Consider the following 13,648-nt stretch of genomic DNA (forward strand, 5'->3'; position numbering starts at 1 on the left):
TGTTGAAATCAGTAACGATTTTCAATATTTTGTGCTTTTACCAATAGAGGGAGCAATTCAAAACATTTACTCCACCATCACAAATATATTAAAGTTATCCAGTTTACTACAAAATACATCAATTTTAACATTTACTGATAGAATATTTTTCTTATGTACATTGTGTAAAGTCCAAGTCAAGTTTTCAACATATTTTCTATTACAACAGGGACAACAACCTTAACATTTGCATTTAATTCGTTCCGGAACTTGTACGAAGTTCCAAAATTAACGATTATTGAATAAGAAATAATGTACATTTATTTTCTCTACTTGACATATTATAAAATGTTTTTTTCGTGATAACGAAAAGTACAAGTTTCAGACCTAAACCACTGTAAATGTATCATTCAATGTTAATTTTATATATATATTTCATGTGCAATAGCAATTACCAAGAGCAGATATATTAATAATCATCTACAGTGTAGGTCTTACACAATCTAGTTAATTGGCTTTTCTTACTTTGTTATATATTCCATTTTAATTTATTGCTTTCTTGTTGATTATTGTGCTCAAAACCAGATTTCTGTTTCCCTTTTATCAATACCAAAAATGTAACTTTTCTAAGGTTTGATATATTGTCATCTGAATTATATTTATTACTAAATATTTCATGATATTTAATAATTATATTAGATACTTTCTAATTCGAAGCTTTCAACACTCGTATCAACGCTTTTTGAACTTGCGGCATAAGTATACTTGAAAATACACTTAAGAATGTCTGACAGTTTAAATAATTCGAATAAATAAATTACCATTAAATACTTGTATTTTATGTTCAAAAATGATGAGAATGATGTGGAATGTGATTATTAATAACATAAATATTAAGTATTATTGTACGTTGTTCATACGCTTGTTTCGTTCAATTGTCCTAATTTCCTTTTCAATTTCAAACCTACGCAGATCCGCTCGTTGCAAAAAGTCCTGACGCTCCAAATACCTTTAAAAAAAATAATAATTAATACGAATCTCAAGAAATTGCCAATATAAAACATATACCCGTCCTTTCCCTTCTTATATTTATCTAATTCCTCCTCAATTTTCTCTTCCTTCTTAAATTTATTCCAATCCAATTTGGATTTCTCTAGAGTGCTAATCTTCTTCTTCTTGCCAAGCTGATTTAATACTGATCCAATTCCTCCTAAACCACCACGCGATTTCGCCGGTGGTGCAGAACCCGATGCCGTGGATAATCTGGCCTCAGCCGAATCCGCCGCAACTTCCTTTTCGATTTTGACTTCCTCACCAGCAAACTCGAACACTTCCGTAATCTTCACCTTTGCCGGTTCGCTTTTACTAACCGGTTTCTCATCTGCGACCACCGATTTTTTTATTGGTTCGCTACTAGTGGTAGATTTCTTGTCGTCAATTGCTTTCTTCTTAAAACCTGTGTCTTTTTTAAAACTCGCCCACAGTGAATCTGCATGTTTCTTCTTGTCTTCCTCAGTAGCTTCTGACTTTTCCTGACTAGTCTTTAGGGTTTCTATAAAATTATATATATATATACTTTAAAATAAATCAAGTTTATGTCTGTATGAACACACCTGCATTGTCTTCATTAGCTTCTTCTGTTTTCTTTTTCTTCTTAGATTTGGAACTTTTCTTTTTGCGTTTTGCTCCACGTTTATCAAGGCTTTCTGAATCTGACAAAGGATCCTCTGGATCACCATCTGAGTCTACCTCAGAAGGTACATCAGCTGCTCCAGCTGGGACATAGTCTTCATCACTTGAGTCACTGTCTTCAGGAAAGTCAATATTCATTCTGAAAGCTATTTAAATATGAAAGTATGCTAACATTACTTATTTTAGTTGATAAATTTGAAAAATTAAAAATATTATACAGTTAAAAAGTTTTAGGGTTAAGTAATAGTACAATAACTCTGATTTAATAGAATAATTATAAAAACATTTTGTTTAAAATCAACTACATAAAAATAATAAACTTACTTTGTTATTTCAAGAAATAATTAATTAGTATTGAAATGATTTTGCCGGAGATTTCCACAGAACTGAAAACAGAAACAGTTTCAAGATCTAATAAATGCTTCATCAGTGTAGCCAACATTTAAATTTTCGTTAGAATTCTCTTAATTTGCATTAAAAGAAACTATTAAAGTTTAATATTATTGATTATATCCATATATCTGTACGTTTTGAAATAATAACATTTTAATTATTTATCTATATTTTTAATTAGTTTCTTTACAAATTGTGTCCATGACATATGGACTTTGACTTTTAGGAACTGTCAGATGTGACAGGTCATGGCGAATAATTTGTTTTTTTTTTCGTAACTGAAAAAGGCATTAATAGTTTATTTATTTTTTGAATTAAAAATGTGATTAGACAACTGCGGACGTGACAGAAGTGCCAGCAACTGAAATGTTTTTAATTTTGTGAGAGGAAAATATTTTTATTGACTAAGAGATAATTAAGAAAGCTAATGATGGACATGGGGACACCATCATTTAATAGTTATAGTGGCACGTGAAGGAAGGGCCCACAGCTGAGGTGACCATGTCCATGGATTCCCTCGGCACTGTGCTGGGGTTGCAATGCGATCCACTGAACTCCTTCACCAAGATGTGGTATCACGTCTTCCTGTGGGCCTTGTTCTCATCTTTTCTTGTACATGTAGTAAGTAATGTGTGTTGAGACATGTTGCAATATATTAAATGGCATTTGTATTTTTCAGATAGCAGCATCTATAGCTTTTCTAACGCTTAGGAAGCATAAGTTTGGTAAATTCTTTCCTATACTAATAGTTGTCATGGGGGTTGTGACTCCATTGATATCAGGAATAGTTAGTAGTGCAGCTATAGCTTCAGTGTATAGATTTTCAAGCCTACCCATGCAGCCATTGTATGCCTGTTTTTGGGGTGTTGGACAAACAGTGCTGTATTGTTGTGTAGGATTCACAAGAATACTGGCAACTCTATAATATCAAAAACGAACTATATAATAGTGACTAATTAATAAATTATATTTTTTAAATTAAGTGTAATGGTGCTAAGGGCATTTTATTGTAAAATAGATATTTTGTATTGTTGCAATGTCTTTTTTTAGAAACTCTTTTGTGTATATTTTTAAATTGTATATGAGGAAAAATGTATAAAGTACACTTTTAGTAGCATAGACAATATTTTGTATATATTGCACTTGTACAAATAGGATATTAAGGTACTTAAAAATAAACCTCAATAGTGCCCAATTGTCCAACTTGATGGCATTTATAAGAAATTGTAATAATTTTCAGCATTGTTTTGCATTTGAATGCCTTGTTCACAACACAATATTAACTTAAAAAAAGAAGAGAAGCAATAAAATTTAAAATATATTCTAAATCTGTTCGATTTTTATCACACCTTAATTTTAAATCTTAATATAGAAATTATCAATAAATTGTGTTTCAATTCAAATCAATTTTACCGCCATTTTATTTGTCAAATATCGCCAGCGCTTCAACTGTCAACCAAACGTCAAAATGTCAAATATGTATCCAATGTTTTTGTTCTGAGATTTTAAAATAATGGCAGAATCAACTAAGAGCTTTAATTCAGATAATAACCAAATTAACTTTACTTACAATGATGTGGCAAAGAAATTATTGAAGGATAGATTGCTGCTAACAGCCCTGGAGTTGCATACGGAGCTCTTGGATTCGGGCAAAGAAGTGAGGCAACTGAAAGACTTCTTCTCTAATCCTGGCAACTTTGAATTACACACACAGGAGTATACCTCAAGGATATGTGAGTGATTAGCTTAGAATAATAATTTGTTAATAACATTATTATATATTCTAGCAAGATCTGGTAGTCAAACAACATTAGATAGTTTAGATTTTACAAGATATTCAGAAGATGGTGAAAGGGGTGGTGATGAAAGGGTAGCTGTTCTTGAGTTTGAGCTTAGAAAAGCCAAGGAAACTATTAGTGCTCTAAGGAATAATTTAACTGTAGCAACAGGTTGGTGTTGAAATCTATTAGGTCTTATAGGAAAGTCATACTTTTCTATGTTCTAGAATCTGAAAAAAATTCACCTGACAAACAGTCAATAAAGTGCTTAAACTCAGATGGCATTAAACCACATGAAAAGAGAGCTTTAAATTTTTTAATAAATGAATACTTATTATTGCATGGATATAAACTAACATCTATAACATTTTCTGACGAGAATGAGGATCAAGTAAACACTCCATACAATATTACTTATTATATGTTAACACATGACATTGTAGGATTTTGAAGATTGGGATGATGTTGGTTTAAATATTGCTAAACCATCTGAACTATTGACTTTGTACAGGGAAGGTTTGAAGCAGACTGGGCATAATTTAATATCTGCTTTTAGTCAAACTGAATATACACTTAAAGAAGAAGAATATCAGGAATCCATTAAGAACTTTGTAAGAGGAATATATAAATAAATTATAAAATAATGTAATGTATGTCTTTAGAAACAAGAGATTGAATTGTTCCAAACCAAGTTGGACAATTTATATAGTGAGAATGAAAAGCTGTACAAACAATTGGAGACTAGTCAGAAGCAACCAAGTGTTAGTAGCAAGAATTCCATAGGCAGCAATTCCCCAGAGCATTTTGAAATTATTGATAAAAGCAATTTAAAACAAGAAGATAATTTAATTGAGGATGATCTCTCAAATAACAGTTCAAATCCATGTGATTGGACTCAAGTTAGTATTAACGTCAATGATGATAATCCTAAAGAACCATGCAAAGAAAACTTTACAAAAATGAATTTGATACAAAAGAGGTAAATAATGATATTTTAATAAATATTACAACAAATACGTATTTTATGGATTGTAGGTTGTCAATGAAATATGAGAAAGAATTGTACAATTTATGTCCAATCCATTCTGCAATTAATGTGGAAAATGAAGCATTGGAAAGTGTTTTGAAAGAAGTACCGAGCTTAGATTCTATTGTTAATGTGATTTCCGAATCAATGCTTAAGATAATTCCAAACATTATTCTGAATAAACGCGAAGAAGCTATACCTTTGCTGATCTGCGCTGTTCATCTTAATCCGAATTCCACGGTTCGAGATAAGCTTCTCCAACAGTTGTTTAATCTTAAAAAGAAACCATTGGATATAGAACGTTCTTCGATATTAGCTGGTATATCTGCAATAGCTAAATATACCAAAGAAACTGTCGTTGAGAATGAATTATTACCACAATGCTGGGAGCAACTGACACATAAGCATGTTGAAAGAAGACTGCTAGTCGTCGAATCTTGTCGAGTTTTAATTTCTCACGTTTCGGTACTTATAAACAAAACCAATTGTACTTGTATTTTTTTACATGTTTGTAATATTACAGGGACCTATAAGAAATTCGTTGATGTTATCAATGCTGCAACAAATGATGGACGATAGAGAAGAGATTGTACGTAAAGAAGTGGTTTGTGTTTTAGCGCTCGTTGTAGCCTTCTGTGATGATTTAGATAAGTATAGTCAGTGCGAAGATTTAGCTTTCGCTACGTTAAAGGATACCAGCTGCAATGTGATTGATAGTTCTATAAAAATATTGTTCCCTGTGCTCGCAAAATGGGCATTGGACATTGGTCGATTGAAGTCAGATTTGATCAAAAACCTGCTGCACAAATTAAACAATACTTTAAAGATGCTCAAGAATGAATCTCCGTCGAAAGCAATTCCATCACCAGAAATGGCTTTAAAATTAATACAAGTTATAAATGAACTGTTGCCTTTCATACTGATGTTCGTTACCGACAACGAAATTGTTTTGGATCGAGTGGAGACAGGCATGAAAATCGATCTGACACCAGAATTGTCGAGCGTTTGCTCTTCTGTTACAAATCCAGCAATTTTTTATGACAGTGAAGTAGATGTTGGCATGATTTTATATGAATTCGATAAATTGATTGGGGAGGATGATGATTGTAAATGGGACGAATTGGAATGGATTACCAACATTGTGTAAGTAGTTGAAATTCGATATAAATATTCGTTGAGTTCGGTTTTTATTTGTTTACTTGTAGTTTTCCAGATCTGCTGAATAGCTTAAATCACATAGACATAACGCAACATGATTTATTGCAGGCTTTCATAGCACTGTTCTCAAATTTCTGTAAAACCTTCGGCAAGGCGTTTTCATCGAAGAGAATTCGACCGCTGTTCCAAACGCACGTTCAGAATTTGGAGCAAATCCTGTCCAGCTTCAATCAATATTCGCCGAGTCTAAATATAATACCAGTATATTTGGTATCAGTTTTGAGTTTTTGCGATCCGGAGAGCGCCGGGAATGTGTTGCGAAGATTCCTGTGCGCTCTGCCTCTTTGCGGAACTCCGCTGGATTGCCTGGAGATCAGTGTTCGAGGTCTATGCGAATTGGGTTTGCAGGAGATCGTCGTTCAGAGTTTATGGGAAGGTGTCGTGCATCAGAAGCCGTTGGTCAGGGGTTTCACGGCCGGATTATTCGCAACAATCATATCCCTGTGCAACGAAACGCTTCTGAATTCAAAAGTTACACCGGCTCTTGTTACTCTGGCGAATGATAGCGATGCGTAATTATGACCTTAAAATGCTTCTTATTAGATTTACATACCTTATTTTGTTTTAGTTTGGTCAGAACTGCTACAATTCCAGCTTTGGGTGCATTGATCATCGATTGTTCAATGACCGAACTTCACGATAAATCGTATATGCAGCTGCAAATGTTTCTGTCGGATCCAGCTACCAAGGAGAACCATTCGTTGTTAAGACAATTGGTTGTGACTATGGGGAATATTGTAATCGGATGCAAACCAGCATTTAGACAAGATGGTAAGATTTATTCATTTATAATTTTATCTTGTTTCTTTTTATCAACATCAACTGCTAATAACCTCTATTCTTAAGATACTTCTATAAATGAAATCAAAGATGAATTTCTGTATATAGTTTGCATTACATGATTTCAATACTAGTTGAATATAATTAAATTCCTTTGCTCTTGAATCACGTAAATTTATAATTACATTTTGCTTTGATGTTAATAGAACTAATTTTATTTTTGAATGGAACCGAACTGAATAAAATTAGGAATTTATTTAAAAAAAAAACTCTATTTTTATAATAATGTTAGATTTATAAGAATTTTTTGATCGCAAATAGCATTAAATATAAATCTATATTAATTAAAACTGAATACACAACCAAAGTATTACAATAATTATTTTTATTAGTTAATGTAATTATTAATTTCATGTAAGATCGGAAAAACATCTTTTATTCGCAGAAACCTCATTCGGTCAAGCATCTGCATGGTTTCCATCTCGAATTAATTACTATCTATTTTAAATATAACTGGTCTATTATTTCTATACTGCTGCATGCATCCTTATATGCAAAACCAGTCTATCTGGATTATCTCTTTAAAAGTCTAGCTGATAATTATAATCTAAACATATTCAAACAAAGTATCTTAAGTTCTGATTACAAATGCTTTCTTTTGTTCATTACTACTGTATCCGTATTTGTCTTTTTAGTTTAGAATTACATTGATAAAACTAATCATTGCGTTGATATAAGTTATTGCAATTAAATTAATTGAGCATTAAAATAACATTTATTCTATGTTTTCTATTTTACATGCTACTTATTTTGTTTGTTTTGTACTATAACATGATTAATTTTAGTTATTTTGCCGCAACTAACATCGATTTCAATCTACATGTTTCAAACGCCTAGCCAGTCGAGGAAAGTAGACATGGCCGTGGCTTTGATCGAAGCCTTCTCGAATGTCACTTACAGTCCCTTAAACAACAATGCTATCAGCAATTTAGTTTTACCAGGATTAAGGTAATATTTTTGATACAATTTATGAATGTTTGTAACTTGATATGATCTTAGGTATTTGGAGCAGGCTGTTACTGAAAATCAAGCGTTGATGCCGCATCGCGAGGCTGTGATCACCATGATCAAGGAATGTGAAAACCGCGTCGACCTGACGTCTCCACAGACGCCTACGGATAAAGGCAGCAAGATTAGTCAGAATGTGAATCAAGGCGTTGAGGAGATGAAGCAGAGAGTGAGCAAGATATTCAATAAGCCTCCAAGTGGTAAACAAGCGAGTCTACCGAATTTGCAGAGCTTATTCAAAAAGAAATAATTAGCTTTAAGTTTCAACCGAGATTGAATTAACAATAATTATAATAATGTATTTTTATATTAGGAATCTCTTAGTCGTGCCTTAAGAATTTGTAGCACCTACATTATATATTGATAGCACATCTGGTTGTGTTTTAACATTCTTCTTATTTTCTTCTTTTTTTTTAACTTTTTTATGTACTTATATATCGTATATTTTTTAAAATTGAGATTATATTTATTATATTTATTTCGCAATAAAGTATATATATTGTTTATAGTTTACTGCTACCCGACAAGCTTTCCCTGACTAATTTGACTGCGTATAGCGAAGTGCCGGGAGCGACGGTAACTCCGTAACCTCCGTGTCCATAATTGTGCACGACCTTAAGTTTACTGCCGTTGCAGTTGACCAATTCTTTCTCGACTCTCACGGGATCCCTGTGAGGGCGAAGCCCGACCCTCTGTGCAACAAGTTTGGCGTTCTTCAGGCTCGGTAGTAAAGCCTCACATCTTTCTTTGATAGCCATGCCGTCGTACTTGTTAACAGACAAATCATAGGAATCGTACTGCCTACAGCCGCCTAGAGTCACGGATTCAAATCCTGGGATTATATACGTATCATAGTCGCCGTAGAAGAAGGTCTTTATCCATTTTGCCTCGACCTGAAAAAGCACGCAACGGTCATATGAGAATATTAGAACTTTTCGGTGTAAACACCTTTAGGACTTGACCCCGCATGGGAACAATTTTATAGTCGTTGCACAAGAATTTGGATCCGAGCCCGGTACAGTTAACAACGACGTCGTATTGATTTTGGAATTCAGAAAAATTCTCGATTTTTCTTGTAGTTATTTTCCCGCCGTTTGCAGTGAATCTCTTCGTTGCCCATGGTAGGTAACGGCTGCATTCAGTCAGGAGCGTAGTGAAGTAGGAGCCGTACTTCCAGTTTCCAGGGCATATGCTTAATTCCTCTTCGGTGGCCGATCGATAAATCGGCACGATTTTCTCGATGTAATGGTTCTAAAATTGAATCCCAGTCTGATAAAAAAAATTGTCTAATAATAGGGTCAAACGTAGTCTTACACGGACTAAACCGGGAAATTTGCTAGAGAATATGTAACCGGACATTTGGGTCACACCAGCATCCGGAGCTTCCGCAGTTTTTCGAATCTCGTCCCAATAGTAGTACGCATCGCTTATCCATTTCCTTGATTACATAACTATTACATTAATGGGTTGGGTGTGTTGGTATTGTAGCATTGCGTTACCGTGTTATATCTTCGGTGGGTCCACAGAAGCTAGTTCCCGGTCTGAAGAGGCCAGCAGCTACAAAGCTTGTAGTATCCTCGTAGAATTTATCCGCGACGACATCGATTTGGGCTTGCCTGAATTCCTTTTGGAGCTCGACCGCTGTAGTCAAGCCCACGACACCGGCGCCCAGCACTCCTATTTTCAGATCGGACATTTCGGAACAACTGACGAGTTCACAAAATATTTTTGTTTAATACTAATCTCGGATAATCTTTATCTGCTCCGCATACACAAAGGTCAATAATGTCAACTGGATCGATTCCACCTCTTACTCAATACAGCCGAAATCATTGTAATTATGTAATTGGCATTCGCAATTAATTACTCGCGATTCTCATACGCATACAAACGATTATTTAAGTAATTTATCAGAGGAAGCGACGGACGCACATTTAATTAAAAATAGATTCCATAATCGCCCTTGAATCCAGTTCACCTTCAAATATATTTATTTACATTAAAAGATTCAAATAATCATCTATAAATCATTCAATGGCGTCCGAATGTTCATATTATAAAGTAAAGATTTATATCAATTGTAAGAAGAAAACAAAGCTGGGAAATTGTTGGGTTTTAGCTTTATTGAAGCCATTTATTATCGTCAAAAACCCCAAAATAAAAAGGTATTTTGGGTGACGCAAATTAATTTTAGCTACAAATAAAAATAAATGCTAAATATGTATTAATGTATGTATAATTTGTTTGGAATGCTTATAAATAAGCAAAAATAACGCAATTATTTAATAAAGATAGAATTAGGAAATATAAATAGGAAATTCTTTACAGTTCTTCAATTCTAAAATAAAAATCGGTAAAAAGTAAATCATATTTTCTGTATATATTACTTTTAGCATTTAAAGAATTTACACAATTTTCAATATATAATAATTGTCCAATTAATACAAATATTGGTGCTTTCAACTAGTTTCATTTTGTTTCAATCTTTTTTTTTGTTATGTTATGGAGCTGCTTCGCTGATTACTTGCTGCTACAGTCCTCTTGCTACACATATTTAGTAGACATAAAATCTACAGTCACTCCTCAGCTAGAAAATAGTTTCAAACAAATATAACAACAGCAATGAAACGTAAAAAAATAAAAAGGTTGCTCTTCGTTTTGTTGTAATTAAATATTTATATGTATAAAAAAATAATAAGTGATTGAATAAATAATAAATGTAGAATGCCAAGGAGTACACAGAATATTGTCTATTTTAAACACATACATCACAAATTTACCTATATGATAAATCTATATATACAAGAGACAATAACAAAATAAAAAGGCCCTGTTGAACCGGATTCAAAACAAACATTTCAATTTATTCTTTTATCCTTTTGTTGAAGTCAAATTGGAAATGAAAATAAAAAGAATTTGCATACAGTCATGGAGATTCAGTTTGGCGCGTTTAGCCATGGATGTTGTAAGCATTGTGCAGCTGTAGCACGCCTGTCAGGATCAAAATCCAACATGGGTTTCAGGAAAGCAGCAAATTCCTCAGCCTGTTTACGGTTCCATTCATATTTCTCAGTTAATACATCTTCTAAACACCAAGGCTTAAGTCCTGTTATATGCTTCAGCTCAGATTTTTTATTGAAGAACAGTTTAGAGTTTTTCCCCAAAATTGTTATCCTACGAGGAATTTCACCTAATAATTCAATTATATGGGCTAAGTGGTCCTCATCCCTGCTGTAATCTTCTCCAGAGTGAGGTTCAAATAAATAATCACCAGTGGCCAGTTCAAATGCCATGCAGGCAGTGCTCCAGATATCAGCAGATGTGCTGTAACCAGCTCCCAATAAGACCTCCAGAGATCTGTATTGGCGAGTTTGTATATCTTCTGTAAAATGTCTGTCCACCCAACAGGCATTACCTAAATCGGCGATTTTTACCTCAAATTCACATTCAGTGAATGCTGGGTCAGGTTCTGGCTGTTTCGGTTCACTCTTTAAAGTAACTGAAGGTGAATCATCCTCAGACATGAGTGTGGCTGAATTATCTGTTGGTGATTTTGGTTCTTGATTATCATCACCACCTCCCAGTCCTAATTCGTCTCCGCAACCATTTGGCAATTTACTCTCATTCTCTGGGGTACTTTCTGGACTAGGACTAGCTTCCCCATTGCATTCAGCAATCTCTCCATTAATATCACCATTCTCCTTCACCTTCTTCTGCTCATCCAACTCATTGATTTGTTCCATTTGTCGCTTGAGAAGTTCGTTTTGGCGTTTGGCTTTCTTCTTCATTTTCTTTTTCTTATTTTTGCTCATTTTTATGTTGCTTGGTGTTTCTTGGATGGGAGCAGTGCTGACAAGGGAGGTGGGCAGTTTTAATCCGAGCTGGCGCATCTCAGCTGCCTCACAAGCTAGCTTGCGAATATACTCCTCACTGACACAGATGAGGACATTTTCTGGTTTGATGTCAGTGTGAATAATTTTGCATTTGGTGTGTAAATAGTCGAGACCTTCTAAGACTTGCCTCATAATAACCTTAACATTGGCCCGGGGGATGCCATTGTAGTTGGACTTGATAATCAGTTTGAGGAGATGGTGCCCAAGCACCTCAAAGACCATGCAGACGTGAACGCCGTTTACGCCGCTGATTTTGAAGTCGTTAAGCAATTGGACCGTTTTGTTCCTCTTCGGATCTTCCGGATCGGACTCGCGAACGGACTTGAGGATCTTGATCTCGTCGAGAGCGGTTTCGGTGAAATGCTGGGCTGACTTGACAATTTTGAGGGCAACGAATCGTTTATCCTCGATGTCCCAGCATAGCCAGACGGTGCTGAAGTGACCCCAACCAAGTTTCCTGAACACATGGTACCGACTCAAAAAGGTGTCACCGATTTTGACGGGATGATAACCCCCTTTGCGGTAGTCGGTGCTGTCCTCCTGCTCCTCCTCTTCCTCGCTCGAATATTGGCCGTCGGCATCTTCGATCGTCTCGTTGCTGGAACTGTGCGACGGCTCGAATCGTTGGTTGTTGCGATTGCCGGCCCCTTGTCCATTTAGCTCGTCGTTTTTGCCCTTCTTCTTGCCAGGCTTATGTCGTTTCTTTTTTGCCTGTATCGCTAGCACTCTCCTATTCACGTCGGATTTCGAGCTCATTTTCACTTTCTCCTAATTGTAAATGTACTGTATCAAAAATAACGAAACTTCACGGATATGTCAAACGGATATTTGCATCATTTTATCGCGAACTCGCTTTATTATTTATTTGATTATGGCGGACGTTTCTAGACACAATAAGCAAGGTAGGCACTGGCACTGGATTGCACTGGATAGTTAGTTACTGTTGGTTCCCGCACCGCACGCAACCCATCATCACGGCACCACCGTCGAAACCACCAACCAATTCACGCCGTCCCACCGACGCCACCGGCGTTGCCGCTGGTTGCCGCCATCGCGAATCTGGACAAACCTAACGCGGCTAAAAAATAATGCTAACTAAAAAAACCACCATTTCCTTTCTTAATTATGTCATCAAATAAAAAGAAAACCTAAACTTATACGAACTTTTATAAGCTAGTTATCGATCGGCGTCCCATTACACATATTTCGTGGTTTTATATTTCCAATTTTCGTAATTCTTATCACTTCCTCCGAACCAATGTTACCAACCAATATGCATCACCTGACCACACATCTTGCGGAACACTTAATTAACATCTATTTAAGTAACACTAGATCATGATATAAAATAATTTAATTGCATTATTTTCTTGCCAATTAATATGCTTATGCACATTGCATACCTGTTTCATTGGAAGTATTCTAAATTTGGCACGTGGTTCTGTCAGGTTGTTCTATGTCAACATTGAACAACAATCGCGAATTTAAATATTGTTTAAATATTTAAAATCCATTTTTCCAGACTTATGTTGAAAAAAATACATTTTATATATAAAAAAATAGTAATTTGTAATTTCAGAGTCAAAAACCCAACTGAAGCCAATTTTCCTTCTTGCACACTTTATGATCACGTGCTAGCATCATAAAAATATAATTACAATTTTTCTATACTCAATACAAATATTATTTCCAAAATAATGGTCAATAGGCCATTATACATGTATTTTCATATTTATTTTCTAATGTTATTATTGAAATAATTGAAGATACTGTTAATATTCATAACATTGTAAAGCAATTGTAACCTGGAAAATAACATA

General features: G+C 34.7%; 4 protein-coding genes across 5 annotated transcripts; 2 read left to right on the top strand and 2 right to left on the bottom strand.

Moving 5' to 3' along the window:
• Window positions 1-702: 702 nt before the first annotated feature.
• LOC108565950 lies at window positions 703-12,837 on the bottom strand. Its single transcript, XM_017925632.1, has 10 exons — window positions 10,876-12,837; window positions 9,435-9,641; window positions 9,250-9,373; window positions 8,884-9,186; window positions 8,475-8,828; window positions 3,635-3,759; window positions 2,808-2,983; window positions 1,593-1,817; window positions 1,048-1,531; window positions 703-988 (listed from the first exon to the last, which is right to left on the bottom strand). Exons 1-10 carry the CDS (start codon window positions 12,582-12,584, stop codon window positions 880-882), a joined length of 3,816 nt encoding a protein of 1,271 aa, XP_017781121.1. The 5' UTR covers window positions 12,585-12,837; the 3' UTR covers window positions 703-879.
• LOC108565962 (transmembrane protein 170A) lies at window positions 2,264-3,076 on the top strand. Its single transcript, XM_017925645.1, has 2 exons — window positions 2,264-2,685; window positions 2,744-3,076. Exons 1-2 carry the CDS (start codon window positions 2,566-2,568, stop codon window positions 2,987-2,989), a joined length of 366 nt encoding a protein of 121 aa, XP_017781134.1. The 5' UTR covers window positions 2,264-2,565; the 3' UTR covers window positions 2,990-3,076.
• On the top strand, window positions 3,495-8,256 carry LOC108565957 (lisH domain and HEAT repeat-containing protein KIAA1468 homolog). 2 transcript variants are annotated; one of them, XM_017925639.1, is made up of 11 exons: window positions 3,496-3,797; window positions 3,852-4,013; window positions 4,070-4,233; window positions 4,286-4,453; window positions 4,505-4,821; window positions 4,878-5,334; window positions 5,393-6,012; window positions 6,075-6,599; window positions 6,656-6,858; window positions 7,713-7,875; window positions 7,927-8,256. In XM_017925639.1, the coding sequence occupies exons 1-11, from the start codon at window positions 3,578-3,580 to the stop codon at window positions 8,183-8,185; spliced, it is 3,258 nt and encodes a 1,085-aa protein (XP_017781128.1). In that variant the 5' UTR covers window positions 3,496-3,577; the 3' UTR covers window positions 8,186-8,256. The 2 variants fall into 2 exon arrangements, with proteins under 2 accessions (XP_017781129.1, XP_017781128.1); XM_017925640.1 differs by lacking the exon at window positions 7,927-8,256 and having other exon boundaries at window positions 3,495-3,797; window positions 7,765-7,869.
• LOC108565959 (D-aspartate oxidase) lies at window positions 8,209-9,915 on the bottom strand. Its single transcript, XM_017925643.1, has 4 exons — window positions 9,435-9,915; window positions 9,250-9,373; window positions 8,884-9,186; window positions 8,209-8,828 (listed from the first exon to the last, which is right to left on the bottom strand). The coding sequence occupies exons 1-4, from the start codon at window positions 9,629-9,631 to the stop codon at window positions 8,439-8,441; spliced, it is 1,014 nt and encodes a 337-aa protein (XP_017781132.1). The 5' UTR covers window positions 9,632-9,915; the 3' UTR covers window positions 8,209-8,438.
• Window positions 12,838-13,648: the final 811 nt, after the last annotated feature.

The sequence above is a fragment of the Nicrophorus vespilloides genome, unplaced genomic scaffold, assembly GCF_001412225.1.
Source record: "Nicrophorus vespilloides isolate i.1.1-1 unplaced genomic scaffold, Nicve_v1.0, whole genome shotgun sequence".
Classification (NCBI taxonomy): domain Eukaryota; kingdom Metazoa; phylum Arthropoda; class Insecta; order Coleoptera; family Silphidae; genus Nicrophorus; species Nicrophorus vespilloides.